Raw genomic sequence first — 25,269 nt, forward strand, 5'->3', positions numbered from 1 at the left:
TCCCTGGGCAGCACATCCCAATGGCCAATCTCTCTTTCTATGAAGAACTTCTTCCTAACATCCAGCCTAAACCTCCCCTGGCAAAGCTTGAGACTGTGTCCTCTTGTTCTGGTGCTGGGTGCCTGGGAGAAGAGATCAACCCCCACCTGGCTACAACCTCCCTTCAGGGAGTTGTAGAGAGCAATAATGTCTCCCCTGAGCCTCCTCTTCTCCAGGCTAAGCAACCCCAGCTCCCTCAGCCTCTCCTCACAGGGCTGTGCTCCAGACCCCTCCCCAGCTTTGTTGCCCTTCTCTGGACACCTTCCAGCATCTCAACATCTTTCCTAAACTGAGGGGCCCAGAACTGCACACAGGACTCAAGGTGTGGCCTAACCAGTGCTGAGCACAGGGCAGAATGACCTCTGCTCCTGCTGGCCACACTGTTTCTAACCCAGGCCAGGATGCCATTGGCCCTCCTGGCTGCCTGGGCACACTGCTGGCTCATGTTCAGACTACCGTCAGCCAGTACCCCCCAGGTCCCTCTCTGTCTGGCTGCTCTCCAGCCACCCTGACCCCACCCTGTAGCACTGCATGGGGTTGTTGTGGCCAGTGTGTAGAACCCAGCACGTAGATGTGTCCAATCTGATGCCCTTGGCCTCTGCCCATCTGTCCAGCCTGTGAAGCTCACGTAGGAAGTCGTGTCGGCTTTGTAACAGGCTGGCCTGGCAAACGTCATCAGCTGTTTGTTGTCTAGCTTAGGAAGTTTCAATATGCTGCACATCAGAGGAAAAGCAAACATTTCAATAGCAAACCAGTCCAATATGAAACATACTGACCCTTCTTCATGTATTTTGCAAATCCCTGCCAGATTTCCCGATGGATTCCAACAACGGCAACTGCAGAGGCGCCGGCATCGGTAAGTACGTCCAGGTATCAGCCTGGGCCATGAGCTGCAGTCTCCCAAGTCCTTTTAATGTTTGGTTGAGGAAGAAGGATACTGTGTGATCACAGGATCAGAGGATGTCAGGGGTTGGAAGAGACCTCTGGAGATCATCGAGTCCCCCTTCCTAGAGCAGGACCATAGAATCCAGCACAGGTGGCACAGGAATGCATCTAGATGGGTGTGGAAAGGCTCCAGAGAAGGAGACTCCACAACCTCTCTGGGCAGCCTGCCCCAGTGCTCTATGACTCTCACAGTGAAGAAGTTCCTCCTCATGTTGAGGTGGAACCTTCTGTGCTGCAGTTTATATCCATTGCTCCTTGTCCTATCCCAGGGTGCAACTGATCAGAGCCTGTCCCCTCCTTCTTGACTCCCAGCCCTCAGATGTTTACTTTGGACTCATGATCCCCAGAGGTCCATTCCAACCCCTAACATCCTTTGATCCTGTCAAAAGGTTCTGTAAACTGCAGTGGACATCCTTCAAAAAGCCTGCTGCAGTTAGAACAACTTGATAAAAGTATGCCTCTGAATAAGCTTCACTTGAAATTGCCCTGGGCATGGAACTGTGTCTGAAAGGTTTCTCTCCCTTAGGAAGAGAGACTGAGAGCCCTGGGGCTATTTATTTTGGACAAGAGATGCCTGAGAGGGGATCTCAGCCTCTCCTCACCAGGCAGTGCTCCAGTCCCTTCAGCATCCTTGCAGCCCTCCCTTGGACTCTCTCCAGCAGATCCCTGTCCCTCCTGAACTGGGGAGCCCAGAACTGGATGCAACATTTCAGGTGTGGCCTCAGCAGGGCAGAGTAGAGGGGGAGGAGAACCTCCCTGCATCTGCTGGACACACTCCTCTCAATGCACCCCAGGATCCTATTTGCCTTCTTGACCTTCTTGCTGTCCCATGCAGAACTTGTTGTCCACCAGCACTCCCAGGTCCTTCTCCCCAGGGCTGCTCTCCAGCAGATCCCCTCCCAACCTGTACTGCTGCAGTTCATTATTCAAGGGGCAAGGATGGAAACTACAGCACAGGAGGTTCCACCTCAGCATGAGGAAGAACTTCTTCACTGTGAGGCTCACAGAGCACTGGAAGAGGCTGCCCAGAGAGGTTGTGGAGTCTCCTTCTCTGAAGCCTTTCCAGCCCTGTCTGGATGTGTTCCTGTGTGACCTGTGCTGGATTCTGTGGTCCTGCTCTGGCTGAGGGGGTGAACTGTAAGATCTTCTGAGATCTCTTCCAACCCCTAACATCCTCTGATCCTGTGAGCTAAGATAGAGCTTTCATTGAGAACATGGCCAGGTCTACAAGAACAGGACTTACAAAAGGTATTCATCAAACTAATAGCAGAAAAGAATCCAAGACTGTCTCTAAAACTGAGGGGACTGCAAGGTTGTGCTTTCTTCTCTTGTAATTGAGATTATTTTCTTCTGCTTGTGCCACAAAGCAGAAGAGTCTTAAAGTCTATGGCTTGTTGGACTTGAACACTGAGTTTGGGTCCTAGGAGCACATCTCTCATGGCCTGTTCCAATGCAGCTTATAAAATGGGCCATAATTTGGCCTAAAGTATGCCTGTGAGCTCCCCCAGGCAGAAAGGAAGCCAAAAATCACTTCCTCTCCCTGACTTTGTTTTTCTTTAAGCACAAAAGCTGAAGTCTGGAGGGGTTCTATATATAGATTCCTGAGGATGTGTTTGAAATTCAAGGGCACAATAGTACTCTCCTTCTGAAATGTTCTCCTCTTTCCTGTGCTGCATTTTCAACTACCAAAAAAAACCCATAAAAGACCCCAAACCCAAAGCAACCCTTTCAATAGAAAGGGTTGAGGAAGATAAAGGTAAAGGGTTGAGAAAGATTTGAGAAATCCCTAACCATGACATTCCATGCTTGGTTTGGTTTTAATATGCAGAAATCTTACACAGCAAATCACAGAATCACAGAACATTAGAGGTTGGAAGGCACCTCCAGAGATCAGAGACAGCAAGTTCTGCATGGGACAGCAATGTGCCCTTGTGGCTAAGAGGGTCAATGGGATCCTGGGGTGCAGCAAGCAAAGTGCGGCCAGCAGGGCTAGGGAGGTTCTGCTCCCTCTCTGCTCTGCCCTGCTGAGACCACACCTGCAATACTGTGACCAATTCTGGCCTCCCCAGTTCAAGAGAGACAGAGAGCTGCTGCAGAGAGTCCAAGGGAGAGCCAGGAGGATGCTTAGGGGACTTGAGCATCTCCCCTGTGAAGAGAGACTGAGAGCCCTGGGGCTGTTTAGTCTGGAGAAGAGAAGGCTGAGAGGGGATCTGATCAATGTCTATCAAGAGCTGAGGGCTGGGGGTCAAGTGGAGGGGGCCAAGCTCTTTTGGGTGCTGCACAGCAATAAGCCAAGGACCAATGGAGACAAACTTGACCAGAGAAGGTTTCAGCTCAACATGAGGAGAAACTTCTTTGCAGTGAGGGTGACAGAGGCCTGGAGCAGGCTGCCCAGAGAAGCTGTGGAGTCTTTCTCTGGAGCCTTTCCATCCCCAGCTGGATGCATTCCTGTGCAGACTCCCCTGGGTGATGCTGCCGTGGCAGGGGGGTTGGACTGGGTGATCTCTGGAGGTCCCTTCCAACCTCTAATGTACTGTGGTGCTGTGATTCTCCTACCTCTTGATAGCCACCCTTCCTGTCCTTCAGGTGGTTACGAGGTCTCCCCTAAGCCTTCTCTCCTGTTTTCTGCCTAAAGCAAGCTTTCTGGTTTCACAGAGCGCTGCAAGTGCAAGCCGATAAAAGCCACCCAGAAGACCTATCTGCGAAACAACTACAACTACGGTAAGAGCAGCTGCTTGGCCAGCTCCCAGCTCCTCCAAGCCCACACTAAGGGGAAGTTTCTCATTAAAAAACAACAACAAAACCCCCAGACAAACAAACAAACAGAAAGCCAACAGTATCCATTTCCTGTGGTTAATGCAGTGGTGCTTATTCTATGATCAGGTGGATCATAGAACGGTGGATGTGGGGCAGGCTGTGGATGTGGTCTACCTGGTCTTCAGCAAGGCCTTTGACACTGTCCCCCACAGCAAACTGCTGGCTAAGCTGTCAGCCCCTGGCTTGGAGGGGAGCACACTGTGATGGGTTAGGAACTGGCTGGAGGCCGAGCCCAGAGAGCAGTGGTGAATGGTGCCACATCCAGCTGGCAGCCAGTCACTAGTGGTGTGCCCCAGGGATCAGTGCTGGGCCCCATCCTGTTTAACACCTTTATTGATGATCTGGATGAGGGCATTGAGTCCATCATCAGTAAATTTGCAGATGACAGCAAGCTGGGGGCAGGAGTTGATCTGCTGGAGGGTAGAGAGGCTCTGCAGAGAGACCTCGACAGGCTGGACAGATGGGCAGAGTCCAAGGGCAGGAGATTGAACACATCCAAGTGCCAGGTTCTGCACATTGGCCACAGCAACCCCAGGCAGAGCTACAGGCTGGGGTCAGAGTGGCTGAGAGCAGCCAGGCAGAGAGGGACCTGGGGGTGCTGGTTGATGATAGTCTGAACATGAGCCAGCAGTGTGCCCAGGCAGCCAAGAGGGCCAATGGCATCCTGGCCTGCATCAGGAACAGTGTGGCCAGCAGGAGCAGGGAGGTCATTCTGCCCCTGTACCCTGCACTGGTTAGGCCACACCTCGAGTCCTGTGTCCAGTTCTGGGCCCCACAGTTTATGAAGGAGGTTGACTTGCTGGAAGGTGTCCAGAGAAGGACAACAAAGTTGGTGAGGGGCTTGGAACACAGCCCTGTGAGGAGAGGCTGAGGGAGCTGGGGCTGCTTAGCCTGGAGAAGAGAAGGCTCAGAGGAGACCTTATTGCTGTCTACAACTCCCTGAAGGGAGGTTGTAGACAGGCAGAGTTTGGTCTCTTCTCCCAGGCAACCAGCACCAGAACAAGAGGACACAGTCTCAGGCTGTGCCAGGGGAGGTTTAGGCTGGAGGTGAGGAGGAAGTTCTATACAGAGAGAGTGATTGCCCATTGGAATGGGCTGCCTGGGGAGGTGGCAGAGTCACCATCACTGGAGGTGTTCAGGAGGAGACTTGATAGGGTGCTTGGTTGCATGGTCTAGTTGATTAGGTGTTGTTGGATGATAGGTTGGACGTGATGATCTTGAAGGTCTCTTCCAACCTGGTCTATTCTATTCTATTCTATTCTATTCTGTTCTGTTCTGTTCTGTTCTGTTCTGTTCTGTTCTGTTCTACTTAGCCCCCACAAGAACACAGCCAAGGTCAGGAAGCCAGAAGCAGCAACCAGTTAGTATCTGTTAGAGCACAGAGACTAGAAAGAGCTGAGAAAGTTAGTTTATACAACTAGCCTTGTGTTAGTTCTCAGACCAAGGGGATTATTTAGACCCCTTATAATTATTTTCCCTTTTCCATCCAACAGTAATTTCTTTACATTCTATCACTTGTCCTCAAGAGCTGTGGAAAACTTTCCTAGGCGTCAGCCTAAAACTGCCACAGATGCTGCGCCTGAACAGCCCCCTTGATTTCCAGCCCTGGGTTATGCTGCCAGGAACACCCAGGAAAGTGCATGGTGTCCATCTCATGTCTTCTCTTGTCCAGCTTGTCCTGGTCTTCAGGCATAGCACAGGGCCAGTGTGGTGGGTTGAAATTGCACACACACCCACTCCCCCTCCCCCCAGCTAATCTGGAGATCTACCCCCCCAGATAAATCAGCAGACTTAGCTGAGTTCAGGATGGAAGCAAGTGAAGCTCTATTTACAAGCAAACTGAAGTCTAGAGACATGAAATGCAATGGACATGGACAAAACATAGAAGAGATGTACACTAGATAGGTACTTACAATGTACACACAACACAGAAACTCCTCAGACCCCCCTGGGTTGATCCAGGGGGACCATTCACCTCCTCCCTCGCTCCCTTCCTCCTTCCTGTTACCTCACACAGTAGTCAAAACAGACCAAGGGGATTATTTAGAGCTCATCATTATTTGCCCTTTACATCCAATGGTAATTTCTTTACATTCTACCACTTTCTGCTCAGTCTGTGGAAAGCTTTCCTAGGCATCAGCCTACAGCTGCCACACCTGGCAAGGCCACAGAAGAGAGAGAAGTTGCAAGCAGAAGGGACAGAAGAAGAGCAAGAACTGTTTGTGCCTCTGCTCTATATCCCCACTAGCAAGCCAATGAACTCTATAGACCTTAGCATTAGTTTTCTTTTGCATCCAATGGCAATAGTTTGATTTTTGCTTTCAGTCTTTGCAGCCAGGGACTAGGCTAAAGTTTCCCCTTAGAATCATAGAATTGTCAGGGTTGGAAGGGACCTCAAGGATCAGCCAGTTCCAACCCCCCTGCCATGGCCAGGGACACCTCACACTACAGCAGCTTGCTCACAGCCACATCCAGCCTGGCCTGAAAAACCTCCAGGGTTGAGGCTTCCACCACCTCCCTGGGCAACCTCTGCCAGTCTCTCACCACCCTCATGGGGAACAGCCTCATCCTAACATCCAATCTCAATCTACCCATTTCTAGTTTTGCTCCATTCCCCCCAGTCCTATCACTCCCTGACACCCTCAAAAGTCCCTCCCCAGCTTTCCTGTAGCCCCCTTCAGATACTGGAAGGCCACAAGAAGGCCTCAGAGCCTTCTCTTCTCCAGACTGTAAAACCCCAATTCTCTCACTCTGTCTCCAGAGCAGAGCAGCTCCAGCCTTCTGCTCATCCTCATGGCCCTTCTCTGGACACCTTCCAGCACCTCCAGACCCTTCCTGGAATAGAGGCTCCAGAACTGGACACAGTGCTCCAGGTGGGGTCTCAGCAGAGTGGAGCAGAGGGGGAGAATCCCCTCCCTGGCCCTGCTTGGCTTTCTGGGCTGCAAGTGCACACTGCTGGCTCCTGTTGAGCTTCTGCTCCCCCAGCATCCCCAAAGCCTTTTCTTCAGGGCTGCTCTCAAGCCAGTCCCTGCCCAGCCTATATAAGTGCCTGGGATTGCCCTGACACAGCTGCAGGACCTTGCACTTGGTCTTGTTGAACCTCATGAGGTTGTCATGGGCCCTGCTCTCCAGCCTGTCCAAAGTCCCCCTGGATGGATCCCTTCCCTCCAGCCTGTCTGCTGCACCACACAGCTAGGTGTCATCAGCAAGCCTTCTGAGGGTACCTCAATGCCACTGTCCATGGCACCAACAAAGATGTTAAACAAGCCTGGTCCCAGTACGGACTCCACTTGCCACTGGCCTCCACTTAAAGATCAAACTGTGACAGCCAGTGTGGCCTTTTAGGCTGGATACCTCAAAAAAGAAGAAGCCCCAACATTGAAACCTCCAGTGAGTAGAGTGCCCAGCCCTGTGGGTGGACACAGGCAGTAGTCTAGTTCTTCCCATAAATCCTGCACCCTCATGGATCTGGCTGCAAAGTGTGGCAGTTGTAGGCTGATGCCTAGGAAAATTCCCCACAGATTGAACAGAAAGTGGTAGGGTGTAAAGAAATTGACATTGGATGCAAAAGAAAGATCATGATAAGGTGTAACTCACAGAATCACCAAGGTTGGAAGAGACCTCGAGGATCATCGAGTCCAACCTGTCACCACAGACCTCATGACTAAACCATGGCCCCAAGTGCCACATCCAATCCCCTCTTGAACACCTCCAGGGATGGTGACTCCACCACCTCCCTGGGCAGCACATCCCAATGGCTAACAACTCTCTCAGGGAAGAACTTTCTCCTCACCTCCAGCCTAAACTTCCCCTGGCACAGCTTGAGACTGTGTCCTCTTGTTCTGGTGCTGGTTGCCTGGGAGAAGAGACCAACCCCCAACCTGGCTACAACCTCCCTTCAGGTCGTTGTAGACATAATCCCCTTGGTCTGTTACTAATATAAAGTTAGTTGTGTAAGCTTTCTCTCTTTCTGACTTCTTTGCTCTAGCAGATACCAGCTGGTAGCTTTTGCTTGGCTGCTGCTGACCTTGGCTACGTTCTTTGCTGTGGCTAAGTACTAAAAAGCTATTCTCTGCTCATCTCTCTCTCTCTCTTACCTTCTATAAGGTAGGGGGAAGGGAGCAGGGAGGTGGCGAAGCTGGTGGTAACCCCCTGGTTTTATCCAGGGGGGTTCTTGTGTTGTTTGTGTATCATAATTCCATGTAAATATTGAATGTTTTGTACAGATTCATTGCATTTCCTGCTTGAGATTGGAGCTTTGCTTGCAAACAGAGCTTCATTTGCTTTTCCAGCTGAGCTGCTCTGGCAATTTCATTTTGGGGATAATTTCAACCCACCCCACAAAGTTACTGTCTCTCTCTTTCTTCCCTCTCTGCCCCCATGGGAGAGAGACTCTCTCTTACCTGGTAATGATGGGGGAGTAGCAGAGGCCTCTTTGGCCTGGCTAACTTTTATTTCCTGCACAAGCTTGGCCTGTTCAGGCCTAATGCCAGGGTGAAAAGGATGGGGGCAGTTCAGGTCTGGCCAGCCTGAAAGCATCCTAGCAATGGGTGGGGAGGAAGAAAGAGCCTTGGGGGTTTGGGTGAACCTCAGGTAGGGAGAAGTGTTGGGGTTTTTGGTCTGGTGTAAAGGAACTTGGATGTTAAGTTTAGACTGGGGATTTCTTTGGACTTTACATGTTTCTGTGCTCCCCACTGTGCTTGGTAGTTTGTGTAGTGTATGAATTGCTTTTCCATTTGACCTTTCCCTCACTCTCCAATCCATTTGTGTGTCAGCCTTACTGTTTCGCCCCTTTTGTAGCACCAGAGCAACCTGTTCCCCTCTCCAACTAGGACAGCCAGGCTGCTATTTTCCCTCACACTGTTTGCAGCACATCAGGGCTGATGAAGGCAGTGAGTACACACCACAGGAACTGAAGAGCTGGGCCATCCTTTCCTCCATTGATCATGGGAATGGCCTTAGGCTCAGTGAACTTTAAAGGCTTCATTTCAATGGCAGTGATTGCATAATATATAATATAGATCTAGAAATGGAATGCATTTATATCTTAATACAAATATCAAATAGAGATATAGTTATATATTAATATAGATATAGAACTGTGTAGATCTAGGAATACATTTATGTCTTAATATATATATCAAATAGATATATAGTTATATATTAATATAGATATAGAACTGTATAGATCTAGAAAGGGAATACATTTATGTCTTAATGTATATATCAAATAGAGATATAGTTACATATTAATATAGATATAGAACTGTATTGATCTAGAAAGGGAATACATTTATGTCTTAATGTATATATCAAATAGAGATATAGTTACATATTAATATAGATATAGAACTGTATTGATCTAGAAAGGGAATACATTTATGTCTTAATGTATATATCAAATAGAGATATAGTTATATATTAATATAGATATAGAATTACATATTAATATACACTTATATATTATATATATAGAGAGAAATCCAATATATTTCTAAAGATGATGGATTTATATGGATTTATATCACTTCTCCTCAAGAGCTGTGGAAAACTTTCCTAGGCATCAGCCTAAAACTGCCACAGATGCTATGCCTGAACAGCCCCCTTGATTTCCAGCCCTGGGTTATGCTGCCAGGAACACCCAGGAAAGTGCATGGTGTCCATCTCATGTCTTCTCTTGTCCAGCTTGTCCTGGTCTTCAGGCATATCACAGGGCCATTGTGGTGGGTTGGTCAGATAACCATGGTCAGATAACCATGGTCAGATATGCCTTTGTTACAGTTTCTATTAAACTTCAATAATGGCAACAACAACAACAACAACAATAGTAATAATAGTATCACTCAAACATCATTGGGTGGTTCATTTATTCTTTACTTTTTTTAGGGGACTGCTCAGTTTTATCTTGTTTGGGTGGATTTGTCTGGAAAACAATTCCAGAGGGACTGCTCTGGGCTCCTGCAGGTGGTGGAGAGTTGCTGAGCGTGCTCCTGCTCATCATCTCTCCAGGGTTGGGAAAGGAAAGAGGTTTCAAAACCCCTGTGAAATAAGTCCAGATGAAAGCAAGGGGAAGGGTTTGGTTTGCTCTTAAAATAAGGAAGTGGAGCACTTGGGGTCAGTTGTATCTGTTGGATGCACAACTGTTGGATGCTCAAAGCAGAGTTTGAGTTGAATCTAGCCAGGGAGATTAAAGGGAATACTAAGAACTTTTACAGGTATATTAATGGGAAGAAGAAGACTAGGGAAGGTGTGGGCCCCCTCAGAAAGGAAAATGGTGACATGGTCACATGTGATGAGGAAAAGGCTGAGGTACTTAATAACTTCTTTACCTCAGTCTTCACTGCAAGGGCCTCTAGCCACACTCCTGATGTTATAGAAGACAAAGCCAGGGACGGGGAGGAAGAACTGCCCATTGTAAGTGCAGATCAGGTTCGTGATCATCTGAAGAACCTGAAAGTGTTCAAGTCCATGGGACCCGACGGGTTACACCCACGGGTGCTGAGAGAACTGGCAGATGAGGTTGCTAAACCCCTCTCTATTATATTTCAAAAGTCCTGGCAGTCTGGTGAAGTCCCCACAGACTGGAAAAGGGGAAACATTGCCCCCATCTTCAAAAAGGGCAAGAAGGAGGAACCAGGGAACTACAGGCCAGTCAGTCTCACCTCTGTGCCTGGAAAGATCATGGAACAGATCCTCCTGGAGTCACTGCTCGCTCAAAAGAATAGTGAAGAGGTGATTGGGAACAGTCAGCATGGCTTTGCCAAGGGCAAATCCTGCCTGACCAACCTGGTGGCCTTCTATGAGCAGGTGACAAAATTAATAGATGAGGGGCGAGCAACTGATGTCATTTACCTGGACCTGAGCAAAGCCTTCGACACTGTCCCGCACCACATCCTGGTCTCCAAACTGGTGACACATGGGTTTGATGGGTGGACCACTAGATGGATAAGGAACTGGCTTGATGGCCGCACCCAAAGAGTGGCTGTCAATGGCTCCATGTCCCAGTGGAGGCCAGTGACAAGTGGAGTCCCTCAGGGATCAGTCCTGGGACCTGTCTTATTCAACATCTTTATGGGGGACATGGACAGTGGCATTGAGTGCACCCTCAGCAAGTTTGCTGATGACACCAAGCTGTGTGGTGCAGCAGACACGCTGGAGGGAAGGGAGGCCATCCAGAGGGACCTTGACAGGCTGGAGAGGTGGGCACAAGCCAACCTCATGAAGTTCAATAAGAGCAAGTGCAGGGTCCTGCATCTGGGTCGAGGCAATCCCAGGCACAAATACAGGCTGGGCAGTGACTGGCTGGAGGGTAGCCCTGAGGAGAGAGACTTGGGGGTGCTGGTGGACAAAAAGCTCAACAGGAGCTCTCAGTGTGCACTTGCAGCCCACAAAGCCAATCAGATCCTGGGCTGCATCAGGAGAAGTGTGGCTAGCAGGTCGAGGGAGGTGATCCTCCCCCTCTACTCAGCCCTGGTGAGACCCCACCTGGAGTACTGTGTCCAGTTCTGGAGCCCCTATTACAAGAGGGATGTGGAGGTGCTGGAACGTGTCCAGAGAAGGGCCACGAGGATGATCAGAGGGCTGGAGCACCTCTCCTATGAGGACAGACTGAAGGAGTTGGGGCTGTACAGTCTGCAGAAGAGAAGGCTCCGAGGAGACCTAATTGTCGCCTTCCAGTATCTGAAGGGGGCCTACAGGAAGGCTGGGGAAGGACTTCTCAGGATATCAGGTAGTGATAGGACTAGGGGGAATGGAATGAAGCTGGAGGTGGGGAGATTCAGGCTGGATGTGAGGAGGAGGTTCTTCACCATGAGAGTGGTGAAACCCTGGAATGGGTTGTCCAGGGAGGTGGTCGAGGCCCCGTCCCTGGGGGTGTTTAAGAGCAGGCTGGATGAGGCTCTGTCCAGCCTGATCTAGTGTGGGGTGTCCCTGCCCATGGCAGGGGGGTTGGAACTAGATGATCCTTGTGGTCCCTTCCAACCCTGAATGAAACTATGAAACTATGAAACTATACTAATTGCTGGCAGCTGTAGTTAAGGTGGCAGCAATATGTTGCCGATTGATGCTCTATATGGGCAGTGTATGTGAAGAGAGGAGATGTTCCCTGGGTCTTTTACTTCTATACTCCCTTTTCCCCCCCATAGGTTAGGAGGAATTTGGAATGCAGGGGATCTGTTTGTGGAAGGGGAGTCTTGTTTGCTGGCTGTGAAAGACTGGGCATTGTCTTGAGGATGGCCTCAGGATTGGCTTTGCATTTGGAGGTGGTGTTCAGCTCCCTGCTCACCACGAGAGAAATGGAAAATTGTAGTTAAGGAGGCTGCAATATGTTGCTGATGGATGGTCTGTATGGGCAGTGCATGAGAAGAGAGAAGATGTTCCCTGGTTCTTTGTCTTCCATATTCCCTTTATTTATTGCATAGCTAAAGGAGAAATTTGGAATGCAGGGGACCTGTTTGTGGAAGGGGAGTCTTGTTTGCTGGGTGTGAAAGATTGGGGCATCATCCTCTGGAGCATGGCCTCAGAATTGGCTTTGTATTTGGAGGTGGTGCTCAGCTCCCTGCTCACCATGAGAGAAATGGATTGCCTCTGAAAGGCAAATAGAAAGGAAGGGTGAGGGAGGAAACAATTAGATGGGTCAGCAGGTCACAATCAGGAGCGTTTGGAGTTCATAAAGAGCAGGGCAGATTGGTGCTGGGCAGTGCACTGAAGGGAGAATAAAACTGGTGAGGGCCTGTCATGTAGCAGAAGTAGTGAAACAAGCAGCTTTGATGCACATCCCCCTGTCCTTGAAAGGTTGAGAGTGGCAAATGAAGTTTGGTCATCGGTGCGGCAAGCAAAGAGGGAGCAGATACAGCTTGAGGGAGCAGATACAGCTTGAGGGAGGAGGAGAGCGCATGGTTGCATATACTTAAAGTAGGAAGGGTGCAGAAGAAGGGATGCTAAAGCCCAACTTGCAAAGACATGAATCCAACTTCAACAGCCCTGTTTAAGGCCAACTTCAACAGGACATAAATCCAGCCCCCATGTAGCTGCTGCTCGTGGCCATGCTGTTAGAAGCTAGACTGAGCTGGCTGGAGCCTCTTGGTGGATGGTGCAGTGAGGAAATGAAGAGATGGGGGCAGGGAGTTCAGCTAAGCTTTTGATAATGAACCATACAAAAGACTAATCCCAGAGGTCACCCAAAGCAGCTCAGGGGGGAGCTGCATTCTCTGCTGCTAACTGCTCTCTTTGTGCCTTTCCCAAGTCATCCGGGCTAAAGTGAAGGAGGTGAAGACTAAATGTCACGATGTCACTGCAGTAGTGGAAGTAAAGGAGGTCCTCAAATCTTCCCTGGTCAACATCCCAAAGGACACTGTAAACCTTCACACCAACTCTGGCTGCCTGTGCCCCCCTCTCAGCGCCAATGAGGAGTACATCATTATGGGCTATGAAGATGAGGAGCGCTCCAGGTAACGCTTCCTGCGTTGTGCTTGAAGCTGGTTTTGTTGCCCTGCCTGTAAAGCTGAACTTCAGAGCCACCAGGAAAGGCAAACTTGCTGTTACTCTCTTGTGGTGGGGTTGAGATTACTCCCCCCCTCCCCCCAGCTAATTGGAAATTACCCTCAGAATACATTCCCCCCCCCCAAAAAAAAAAGCCCCCAAACTCAGAATTCAGAAGGGAAATGAAAGTTATATTTACAAAAGGTAAACTTAAATCTACAAGTATAAAATGTGATGAATGTGTGCCAAATAGATTTACAGGTATTTGCAATTCAGGAAAAAAATAAACAAATACAAGCTTTCCCTTGTACAGAACTACACCTCCCTGGATAGCCTCCTTCAAATCAACTTCCCTTCCCTTCCCTTCCCTTCCCTTCCCTTCCCTTCCCTTCCCTTCCCTTCCCTTCCCTTCCCTTCCCTTCCCTTCCCTTCCCTTCCCTTCCCTTCCCTTCCCTTCCCTTCCCTTCCCTTCCCTTCCCTTCCCTTCCCTTCCCTTCCCTTCCCTTCCCTTCCCTTTTCCCTTCCCTTCCCCTTCCCTTTTCCCTTCCCTTCCCTTCCCTTCCCTTCCCTTCCCTTCCCTTCCCTTCCCTTCCCTTCCCTTCCCTTCCCTTCCCTTCCCTTCCCTTCCCTTCCCTTCCCTTCCCTTCCCTTTTCCCTTCCCTTCCCTTCCCTTTTCCCTTCCCTTTTCCCTTCCCTTCCCTTCCCTTCCCTCTTCCCTTCCCTTCCCTTCCCTTCCCTTCCCTTCCCTTCCCTTCCCTTCCCTTCCCTTCCCTTCCCTTCCCTTCCCTTCCCTTCCCTTCCCTTCCCTTCCCTTCCCTTCCCTTCCCTTCCCTTCCCTTTTCCCTTCCCTTCCCTTCCCTTTTCCCTTCCCTTCCCTTCCCTTCCCTTTTCCCTTCCCTTCCCTTCCCTTTTCCCTTCCCTTCCCTTCCCTTTTCCCTTCCCTTCCCTTCCCTTTTCCCTTCCCTTTTCCCTTCCCTTCCCTTCCCTTTTCCCTTCCCTTCCCTTCCCTTCCCTTCCCTTCCCTTCCCTTCCCTTCCCTTCCCTTCCCTTCCCTTCCCTTCCCTTCCCTTCCCTTCCCTTCCCTTCCCTTCCCTTCCCTTCCCTTCCCTTCCCTTTTCCCTTCCCTTCCCTTTTCCCTTCCCTTCCCTTCCCTTCCCTTCCCTTCCCTTCCCTTCCCTTCCCTTCCCTTCCCTTCCCTTCCCTTCCCTTCCCTTCCCTTCCCTTCCCTTCCCTTCCCTTCCCTTCCCTTCCCTTTTCCCTTCCCTTCCCTTTTCCCTTCCCTTTTCCCTTCCCTTTTCCCTTCCCTTTTCCCTTCCCTTTTCCCTTCCCTTCTGTGATTCTAGGAAAATATCCAATATTTACATGTATTTACAATTTATAAACAACACAAGAACCTCCCCCAGACAAAAAAACCCCAGGGGGTTACTAACAGCTTCCCCCTTCCTGCACCCTTCCCCCACTCTATACAGGGAAAAGAGAAAGAGAAGAGCAGAGAGTAGCTTGGTAGTACTTAGCCACCACAAAAAAGACAGCCAGGGTCAGATACAGTCAAGCAAAAGCTACCAGCTAGACTTAGAATCACAGAATTGTCAGGGTTGGAAGGGACCTCAAGGATAAGCCAGTTCCAACCCCCCTGCCATGGCCAGGGACACCTCACACTACAGCAGCTTGCTCACAGCCACAGCCTGGCTGCAAAAACCTCCAGGCATGAGGCTTCCACCACCTCCCTGGGCAACCTGTGCCAGTCTCTCACCACCCTCATGGGGAAGAACTTCTTCCTAACATCCAATCCCAATCTACCCATTTCTAGTTTTGCTCCATTCCCCCCAGTCCTGTCACTCCCTGACACCCTCAAAAGTCCCTTCCCAGCTTTCTTGTAGCTCCCTTCAGATACTGGAAGGCCACAAGAAGGTCTCCTTGGAGCCTTCTCTTCTCCAGACTGAACAATCCCAACTCCCTCAGTCTGTCCTTATAGGAGAGGAGCTCCAGCCCTCTGCTCATCCTTGTGGCCCTTCTCTGGACACATCCCAGCAATTAAGACGCTAGGCTAAAGTACCAGTCTCAAGCTATGACATCTCTGTATATCTCCTAAGTGGAATTCAGGGAGGAGAAGGCTCTCTGCAAGCACAGAGACCTTAGTCCTGCAGGTGTATAGCTTGTGCCTGTGTGCTGACAGAGTGACTGGTTGTCTGTGCTGTGCAGGTTGCTCCTGGTGGAAGGCTCCATAGCTGAGAAATGGAAAGATCGTCTTGGCAAGAAAGTCAAGGTAAGGAAATACCTCCCCCCAAGCAGATACCCTGCAGATACCATGAAGCATCTGCCTGGACCTGGTCTTGCTTTCTTTGACAAAGTGACTATGTCAGGAGATAAGGGATGACCTATGGATCTGATTACAGAATCAGCTGGGATGGAAGAGACCCATAAGATCACCAAGTGCAACCAATCACCCAGCCCTATCGTATCAGCCAGACCTTGGCACTGAGTGCCTCATCCAGGGATGTCAACCCCACTACCCCTCTGGGCAGCACATCCTAATGGCCAAGCTCTTTCTGGGAAGAATTTCTTTCTAAGATCAAGCCTAAACTTCCCCCTGCACAGCTTGAGACTGTGTCCTCTTGTTCTGTCACTGTAGCCTAGGAGACGACATAAACCCCCACCTGGCTGCAGCCTCCCTTCAGGGAGGTGTCGAGAGCAAGAAGGTCTTCCCTGAGCCTCCTATTCTCCTGTGTAAACACCCCCAGTTCCCTCAGCCTCTCCTCACAGGGCTGTGCTCCAGACCCCTCCCTAGCCTCCTTGCCTTTCTCTGGACACATTCAAGCATCTTAACATCTTTCTTTGGCACACTCCCTCACAACATCCTGCTGGCCAATTGGAGAGATACGGAATTGCTGGGTGGAGTGTTCAGACGGTAAGGAATTGGCTGGGTGGTCCCATCCAGAGGGTGATGCTCAATGGCTTGGAGTCCAGATGGAGAGTAGTGACAGTGATGGCCCTCAGGGGTCCTTAGTGGGACCTGTGCTGTTTAATACTTCTGTCAGTGCTGTAGACACAGAGATTGCATGCACCATCAGCAGTGTGCAGATGGCACCGAGCTGAGTGGTGCTGTTGATGCCCCAGAGGGACAGGATGGCATCCAGAGGGACCTGGACAGGCTGCAGAGGTGGTGCCCAGGGGAACCTCATGAGGCTCAACAACTGGGCTGGAACAATCCTCACTGTCAATACAGGCTGGGGGAGGAGGGGATAGAAAGCAGCCCTGAGGAAAAGGACTTGGGGGTGCTGGTGGATGAGAAGCTGGACAGGAGCAGGCAGGGTGAGCTTGCAGCACAGAAGGCCAAGGGCAGCCTGGGCTGCATCCAAAGCAGCATTGGCAGCAGAGCCAGAGAGGTGATTCTGCCACTTTGCTCTGCTCTGCTGAGACCTCACCTGCAGTGCTGTGTGCAGGTCTGGAGCCCTCAACACAGGAAGGACATGGACCTGATGGAGAGGGCCCTGAAAATGCTCAGGGTGTTGGAGCAGCTTTCCTTTCAGCCAGGCTGAAAGGACTGGGGGTGTTCAGCCTGGAGAGGAGAAGGCTCTTGGGAGACATTAGAGCTGCATTTCAATATCTGAAGAGGATCTACAGGAGGGCTGGGGAGGGACTGTGTAGAAGGCATGGTGGTGATGAGGGGCAATGGTCTGAATGTCTGTCAATATCTGAGGGCTGGGGGTCAAGAGGGAGGAGACCAATCAAGAGGCTCTGCTCAGCTGCACCCTGGGATATACAAGGTACAGTGGATGGAAACTACAGCACAGGAGGTTCTACCTCAACATGAGGAGGAACTTCTTCAGTGTGAGGGTCACAGCACTGGAGTAGGCTGCCCAGAAACAGTGTGGAGTCTCCTTCTCTGGAGCGTTTCAAGCCCCACCTGGATGCATTCCTGTGCAGACTACCCTGAGTGATGCTGCTCTGGCAGGGGGTTTGGACTGGATGATCTCTGGAGGTCCCTTCCAACTTCTAATGTACTGTGAGACTGTGTGACATCCTCAACTATAGAATCACAGAATGGTCCAGGGCAGAAGGGACCTCCAAAGGTCATCCAGTCCAACAATCATCAGGGGCATCCCCAACTAGATCAGGTTGCTCACAGCCCTCTCCAGCCTCACCTTGAATATCTCCAGGGATGGGGCCTCAACCACCTCCCTGGGCAACCTCTTCCAGTGTTCCACCACCCTCATGGTGCAGAACTTCTTCCTCACATCCAATCTAAATCTGCTCTGCTCTGCTTTGAAGCCATTGCCCCGGTCCTGTCCCTGCAGGCCTTTGCAAACAGTCTCTCTGCAGCCTTCTTGTAGCCCCCTTCAGGTCCTGGCAGGTTGCTCTTAGGTCTCCCTGGAGCCTTCTCTTCTCCTTGCTAAACACCCCCAGCTCCCTCAGCCTGTCCTCACAGCAGAGCTGCTCCAACCCCTGATCATGGCCCTCCTCTGGACCCTCTCCATCAGGTCCATGTCCTTCCTGTGTTGAGGGCTCCAGACCTGCACACAGCACTGCAGGTGAGGTCTCAGCAGAGCAGAGCAAAGTGGCAGAATCACCTCTCTGGCTCTGCTGGCAATGCTGCTTTGGATGCAGCCCAGGCTGCCCTTGGCCTTCTGTGCTGCAAGCTCACCCTGCCTGCTCCTGTCCATATATTGCAATATTTTCTAATTTGGATGGATTCCAAGTTGTGGAAGGATTTCCTTTCCATCTTCTGCTGCACTGCAAAGTATCAGCAATTTCAGCATGGTTAGGTGTGCCTTTCTAGACAGAATGTTCTTGTTTTGACACCATTTCTCCATTCCTGATTCAACACTGGTGGTGCAAACCAGGCTGCTCTCCCACTCAGCACTTCCTTCAGCAATGTGAAAGGTGGCTGACAGGACAGCAAAGTTCTGGTCACAGACATGGGATTTGCTGTGCACATCCACAGAGATTACATGAGTGAAGATACAAGGATGTTATTTCAAGTTGTTGCTTGATTTGGCAGAACTTTCATTGGAGCAGAGGATGTTAGGGCTTGGAAGAGACCTCTGGAGATCATCGAGTCCAACCCCCCTGCCAGAGCAGGACCAGAGAATCCAGCACAGGTCACACAGGAACACATCCAGATGGGGCTGGAAAGGCTTCAGAGAAGGAGACTCCACAACCTCTCTGGGCAGCCTGCTCCAGGCCTCTGTGACCCTCACAGTGAAGAAGTTCCTCCTCATGTTGAGGTGGAACCTCCTGTGCTGTCGTTTATATCCATTGCCCCTTGCCCTCTCCTGGGGTGCAACTGAGCAGAGCCTCTCCCTGTCCCTTCCTTCTTGACCCCCAGCCCTCAGATATTGATAGACATTGATCAGATCCCCTCTCAGTCTTCTCTCCACACTAAACAGCCCCAGGGCTCTCAGCCTCTCCTCACCAGGCAGTGCTCCAGTCCCTTCAGCATCCTTGCAGCCCTCCCTTGGACTCTCTCCAGCAGATCCCTGTCCCTCCTGAACTGGGGAGCCCAGAGCTGGATGCAATATTTCAGGTGTGGCCTCAGCAGGACAGAGTAGAGGGGGAGGAGAACCTCCCTGCATCTGCTGGACACACTCCTCTCAATGCACCCCAGGATCCCATTGGCCTTCTTGGCCATCAGCACTACATCTATGCCTCTTTCTTTCTTCTTCTGCGACCTCTTTTGTAAGTATGGTCAGCAGGAGCAGGGAGGTCATTCTGCCCTGTGCTCAGCAATGGTTAGGCCACACCTTGAGTCCTGTGTCCAGTTCTGGGCACCTCAGTTTAAGAAAGATGTTGAGATGCTGGAAGGTTTCCAGAGAAGGGCAACAAAGCTGGGGAGGGGTCTGGAGCACAAGGCTGAGGAGGGGTCTGGAGCACAGCCCTGTGAGAAGAGGCTGAGGGAGCTGGGGTTGCTTAGCCTGGAGAAGAGGAGGCTCAGGGGAGACCGTCTTGCTTTCTACAACTGCCTGAAGAGAGGCTGTAGCCAGGTGGGGGTTGGTCTCTTCTCCCAGGCAACAGTGACAGAAGGAGAGGACACAGTCTCAAGCTGCACCAGGGGAGGTTTGGGCTGGATGTGAGGAAGAAATACTTCACAGGAATACAGACTGGCTGTTGGATGTACTGCCCAGGGAGGTGGTGGAGTCACCATCCCTGGCAGTGTTTAAAACCAGCCTGGATGAGGCACTCAGTGCCATGGGTGAGTTGGTTAGATGATGTTGAGTGATAGGTTGGACCTGATGACCCTGAAGGTCTTTTCACAGAATCATAGAATCAACAAGGTTGGAAAAGACCTAAAAGATCATCAAGTCCAACCTGTCACCCAGCACCTCATGACTACTAAACCATGGCACCAAGTGCCACGTCCAGTCCCCTCTTGAGCAGTTCCAGGGATGGTGACTCCACCACCTCCCTGGGCAGCACATCCCAATGGCTAACAACTCTCTGTGAAGAACTTTGGAGTAGAGTAGAGAGAGTAGAGTGAGCAGAGTAGAGTAGAGTAGAGTAGAGTAGAATAGAATAAGGATAGAATAGAATAGAATAGAATAGAATAGAATAGAATAGAATAGAATAGAATAGAATAGAATAGAATAGAATAGAATAGAATAGAATAGAATAGAATAGAATAGAATAGAATAGACCAGGTTGGAAGAGACCTTTGAGATCATTAAGTCCAACCTATCATCCAGCACTACCTAATCAACTAAACCATGGCACCAAGCACCCCATCCAGTCTCCTCCTAAACACCTCCAGGGATGGTGACTCCACCACCTCCCTGGGCAGCACATTCCCATGGCCAAGCTCTCTCTCTGTGAAGAATTTCCTCCTGACATCCAGTCTGAACCTCCTTCTCCTCACCTCCAGCCTAACCTGGTTAATTGTGTGTTCTTAATTCGCTTCTCTTGTCCTTCCTGCAGCGCTGGGACCAGAAGCTTCGCCCCCTGGGGAAGGGGAAGGGAGAGGCTGGGCACAGCGAGGCTGTGGCCCCCAGGCCTGGCAGAGCCAGCAGTGCCCGGCAGGCACGGAGCTAGAGGTGGGCCGCCCTGCGCTGGACATGCAGTGGGGGGGGGGCCTCTCTCCCAAGACTTCACTGTTGGAGCAGCCAAGGAGAAATTGCACTATTGCACGTTATATTCTATTGTTTACTACAAAATAATTGGGTTTAGCTTATCATAGTTGGGTTGGGTTTTATCCTCCCTCTTCTCTCCTTTTCTGCCTCTTGTTTTTTTCCTTCTGGATATGTGCAAGCAAGATCTGGAAAGAACTTTTTGTCTTCTTGTTGGTTTGTGGTTTTTTTATCCCCCCTTCTTTTGCCTTTGGTTTATTTTTTCCCCCCCACCTGTTACTAAGAACTGTAGGAAACTGCCCTTGTGAGATGGGTTAAGACAAGGAGGTGGTGAATTGACCATTCTAGCTCCTGGGCCTTCTTAGGGAGAAAAAGCCTGCAAGCAGGAATGAGCTCTGGCAAAAGCCAGCACTTAAAGTTGTGACTCTGTAGTGGCTTCTCCCTTCACCCTCTTCCTTGGCCACTTTCCTGTGTTGGAGGGAGGCTGTTACCTGGTCTGAAGTGCCCTCATTTGTTTTGGGTTTTATTCTTAGTTGTTATTCTGCAATATCTCTCAAGGGATCCTGTTAAGAGAATGGTTTGAATCAGTACACCTTTGTATAAGCTCTCTTAAAAAATAAACCACTTGTGTAAGCCAAAGCCTAACTGAAAATGTTTCCTGCAGCAAGACCTGGTGTGCTTGTACACAGGGGCCCTGGGGTTTTTGCAGTGCTCTTGCAGGGGAGGTTGTGTGGTTCTGTTCCACAGTCACAGAATGGGCTGGCTTGGAAGGGACCTCCAAAGCTTATCCAGTCCAACCCCCTCTGCAGTCAGCAGGAGCATCCCCAACTCAATCAGGTTGCCCAGAGCCCTCTCCAGCCTCACCTTGAAGATCTCCAGGGATGTGGACCCAACCCCAGGACCTGATGTACAATTTACTTCTCCTCTTACAATGGCAGGTTTGGTTTTTTTTTTTCCTCCCCCTTTTCTTTCTTTTCTCTGCTGAGGTGTAGGAGTAGACAGACTTACCAGGCCTGCTTCTCAGCACAGGTCTGCACTTTTATCCTTTGGATTTTGTGGTGTTATTCTTCAATCTGTGCCTACATAAACAAGCATTCAGTGCTCAGTAAAATATGTCCAATAAAAAGAACTGTAGTTGCCAACACAGACCTTATCTCACTCCTGAACCAGTGTCATTCTTTGTTGTGCTCCTGGTGAAAATAGGGGGGGGGGGGGGAGGGGAAGAAAAAAAGAGGAAAAGAAATCCTCTTCATTTTTGTGCTCTTGCAGAATTCTTTGCAGATAGCCACAACACACAGGAAATCACCCTTCTGTTTTCCTGCTCTCCCATACTCACAAAGAGAGTCACAGATGGCATTGGGTTGGAAGGGACCCTCAAAGCTCATCTTGTCCAATCCCCCTGCAGGCAGCAGGGACAGCCCCAGCTAGAGCAGGCTGACCAGGGCCACATCGAGTCTGATTGTGAATGTCTCCAGGGATGGGGCACATCTCTGGGCAACCTGTTCCAGTATTACACCACTCTCATTGAGCAGAACTTCCTCCTGAGGACCAACCTAAATCTGCCCAGCGTGAAGACAGGATAGCTTTCATCTTCCCTTTTTACCTGCAAACTAGAGCATCATGGTCAATCACTCAGGAGCATTTGAGTCGCTCTGGGAAGAGTGCTCCATAACCCTTAGGAACATTTGCTTGTTTCCTTTCAGAAGGAGTTGGCTTGGAGCAATCTCAAGCACTGATACAGGCTGGGCAGGGACTGGCTTGAGAGCAGCCCTGAAGAAAAGGCTGTGGGGGTGCTGGGGGATGAGAAGCTCAACAGGAGCCAGCAGTGAGCACTTGCAGCCCAGAGAGCCAAGCAGAGCCTGGGCTGCAGCAAGAGAAGTGTGGCCAGCAGGGCCAGGGAGGGGATTCTGCCCCTCTGCTCCACTCTGCTGAGACCCCACCTGGAGCACTGTGTCCAGTTCTGGAGCCTCTATTCCAGGAAGGATCTGGAGGTGCTGGAAGGTGTCCAGAGAAGGGCCAAGAGGATGAGCAGAGGGCTGGAGCTGCTCTGCTGTGGAGACAGACAGAGAGTTGGGGTTGTTCAGTCTGGAGAAGAGAAGGCTCCAAGGAGACCTTCTTGTGGCCTTCCAGTATCTGCAGGGGGCTACAGGAAAGCTGGGGAGGGACTTTTGAGGGTGTGAGGGAGGGATAGGACTGGGGGAATGGAGCAAAACTAGAAATGGGTAGATTGAGATTGGATGTTAGGAAGAAGTTGTTCCCCATGAGGGTGGTGAGAGACTGGCAGAGGTTGCCCAGGGAGGTGGTGGAAGCCTCATCCCTGGAGGTGTTGAAGGCCCAGACTGGATGTGGCAGTGAGCAAGCTGCTGTAGTGTGAGGTGTCCCTGCCCATGGCAGTGGAGTTGGAACTGGCTGATCCTTGAGGTCCCTTCCAACCCTGACAATTCTGTAATCTGTTTGTTGGGAGCCATCACTACAAGCTTACAGAAGGGAGGCAAACAGGCTGGCATGTAGCAGCCAACTCATGAGCTGGGGACAAGGTGCTTATTTTGCAGGGTAGCACACACAGCTCCGTGTGCATGCGTGCCCAAGTGTCATGGGATGTATAGAAGGGGCTGATTGAAGCCAGGCCTTTCCCACAGCTGGCTTACATTAGTGCAGAGAGAAAAATATGCAGCTTTTAAACCTCTGGGGCTAATTAGCCCGACATGGTGCTTATCAGAAGGCACCTGTGGTAGGTTGAAATGGCCTCCCCCCCCCCAGCCCAGCATAAAATCGCCAGATCAGATCAGTTGGCAAGCAGCTGAAGCTCTATTTACAAGCAGGACTGCAATCTAGAAATAAGGAATGCAGTGAATATGTCCAAAATATACAACATGTACCATTTATAAACAGCACAAGAACCCCCCCTGGACAAAACCAGGGGGTTACCCACAACTTCCCCTTCTCCTCTCCCTTCCCCCCACTACAAGGCAAGAGGGAGAGAAGAGCAGAGAGTAGCTTGTTAATGATTTCTTTGCATCCTACTTACCTGATAAGTCATTTGCATTCTATTTACATGGCAATTTACTTCATTCTACCACTTTGCTACTGGATGTATGGAAAATTATCCTAGGCAGCAGCACAATCCTTGCCCTGAGCAGCTCAGCGAGGCAGGAGGAATAAACCCCAAAGCTGCTTATTGCCAAGCAACCTCTCCAGTGCCTGGCTTGCCTCGACTTATGGCTTTCATAAACCTCCTCTGGAGATGTTGGCAATGGCAGGAAAATTAAGGCAGACGGAGTTGAGCCCGGCTGTGGTTATTTTGGTTCCCTGAAAGCCGGCCACAAGCAGAGCGTAGATGGTGAGAACAACTTTCCCATTCATGCTAATGAGAAGAGCAGGATTCAGCTGGAGGGGGCTGCAGTGGGCAGCTGGAGGCCTCCTGCTTTCAGAAAGCTTTTGTTCAGAGAAAAATGCAAACTTGAGCTCCTCGGGGAGGCTGGGGGTGTGCTGTGTGTGTGCTGCGGTGCCAGGGGGCAAGTGGAATTTGTCAGCGGTTTTAAAGGGAGAAAAAGCTATCACACGGGATGTGTCCCAGAGCTCAGCTGGAATCAGGGGAGGAGGAGGGGGATCACAGACTCACAGAATGGCAAGGGTCAGGAGGGACCTCTGGAAACCATCTAGTCCGACACCGCCCTGCTAAAGCAGGTTCATCCAGAGCAGGTTGCAGCCTTGATAAGGCTTCTAGGCATCCGGTCCATCGAGGCTGAAAAAGGGAACAGACACATAGAATCAGAAACGTTCATTCAGGTGGGAAAAGAGCCTCAGCATCACCAAGTCCAGCCCAGAACCCTACTCTACAAGGATCACCCCTAAACCACAGCCCCAAGCACCACATCCGAACCACTGTGAAACACATCCAGCCTTGGGGACTCCACCACCTCCCTGGGCAGCACATTCCAAGCCCTGACCACTCTTGATGGGAAAAAAAATTCTTCCTCCTGTCCAGTCTGAACCTGCCCTGCTGCAGCTTGAGGCTCTTCCCTCTTCTCCTATGGCTAATGAGCTGTGAGAAGAGACCAGCACCAAGCTCTCCACAACCTCCTTTCAGGGAACTGTAGAGAGCCATGAGGTCTCCCCTCAGCCTCCTCTGCTTCACACTAACCATCCCCAGCTCCTTCAGTTGCTCTCCATCAGATTTCTTCTCCAGGCCCTTCCCAGCTTCCTTGCCCTCCTCTGCCCTGGCTCCAGCACCTCCACATCTCTCTTGTCTTGAGGTGCCCAGAACTGGACACAGCATTCGAGGTGTGGCCTCCCCAGAGCTGAGTGCCAGGGGACAATCCCCTCCCTGCTGCTGCTGGACACAGCATTGCTGATCCCAGCCAGGATGCATTTGGCTTTCTTGGCCAGCTGGGCACACTGCTGGCTCCTTTCAGGTACCTGTAGAGAGCCATGAGGTCTCCCCTCAGTCTCCTCTTTTCCAAACTAACCATCCCCAGCTCCCTCAGCTGCTCTTCATAAAAGCCAAAGCATTGGCCAAGAGTAGTATCAATGGGTTGATGAAAGAACTCTACTCCGAGTTACACCCTGGCCACATCCAGTGCCTGCTGACAAAAGCTTTTGGGGGCTGCCAGTTCCAGTCTTCAGTTCCCATGCATATGACTGCTCTTCTGTAAAGTGCCAAAATCAATACCATAAAAGGCTGTAATCAGGTCTGGAGCCTTCAATATAGGAAGGACATGGACCTGATGGAGCAGGTCCAGTGGAGGGCCACAAAAATGATGAAGGGGTTGGAGCAGCTCTGCTCTGAGGACAGGCTGAGGGAGCTGGGGTGTTCAGCCTACAACTTCCTGAAGGGAGGTTGTAGCCAGGTGGGGGTTAGCCTCTTCTGCCAGGCAACCAGTGACAGAAGGAGAGGACACAGTCTCAAGCTGCACCAGGGGAGGTT

At 50.7% G+C, this 25,269-nt stretch overlaps 1 protein-coding gene across 1 annotated transcript in view; it reads left to right on the forward strand.

Annotated features, from left to right (window-relative positions):
• FRZB (frizzled related protein) overlaps positions 1-21,495 on the forward strand; it is a 35,221-nt gene extending 13,726 nt beyond the window's left edge. The window contains exons 2-6 of the mRNA XM_068137834.1: positions 848-895; positions 3,640-3,705; positions 13,046-13,250; positions 15,484-15,547; positions 20,194-21,495. Coding sequence (XP_067993935.1) covers positions 848-895; positions 3,640-3,705; positions 13,046-13,250; positions 15,484-15,547; positions 20,194-20,307 — 497 coding nt within the window. The 3' untranslated portion in view covers positions 20,308-21,495. The remainder of the gene's footprint in view (positions 1-847; positions 896-3,639; positions 3,706-13,045; positions 13,251-15,483; positions 15,548-20,193) is intronic.
• Positions 21,496-25,269: the final 3,774 nt, after the last annotated feature.

This window comes from Melanerpes formicivorus, unplaced genomic scaffold, assembly GCF_026170545.1.
Source record: "Melanerpes formicivorus ecotype bairdi unplaced genomic scaffold, bMelFor1.0.p_v2 SCAF_5, whole genome shotgun sequence".
Classification (NCBI taxonomy): domain Eukaryota; kingdom Metazoa; phylum Chordata; class Aves; order Piciformes; family Picidae; genus Melanerpes; species Melanerpes formicivorus.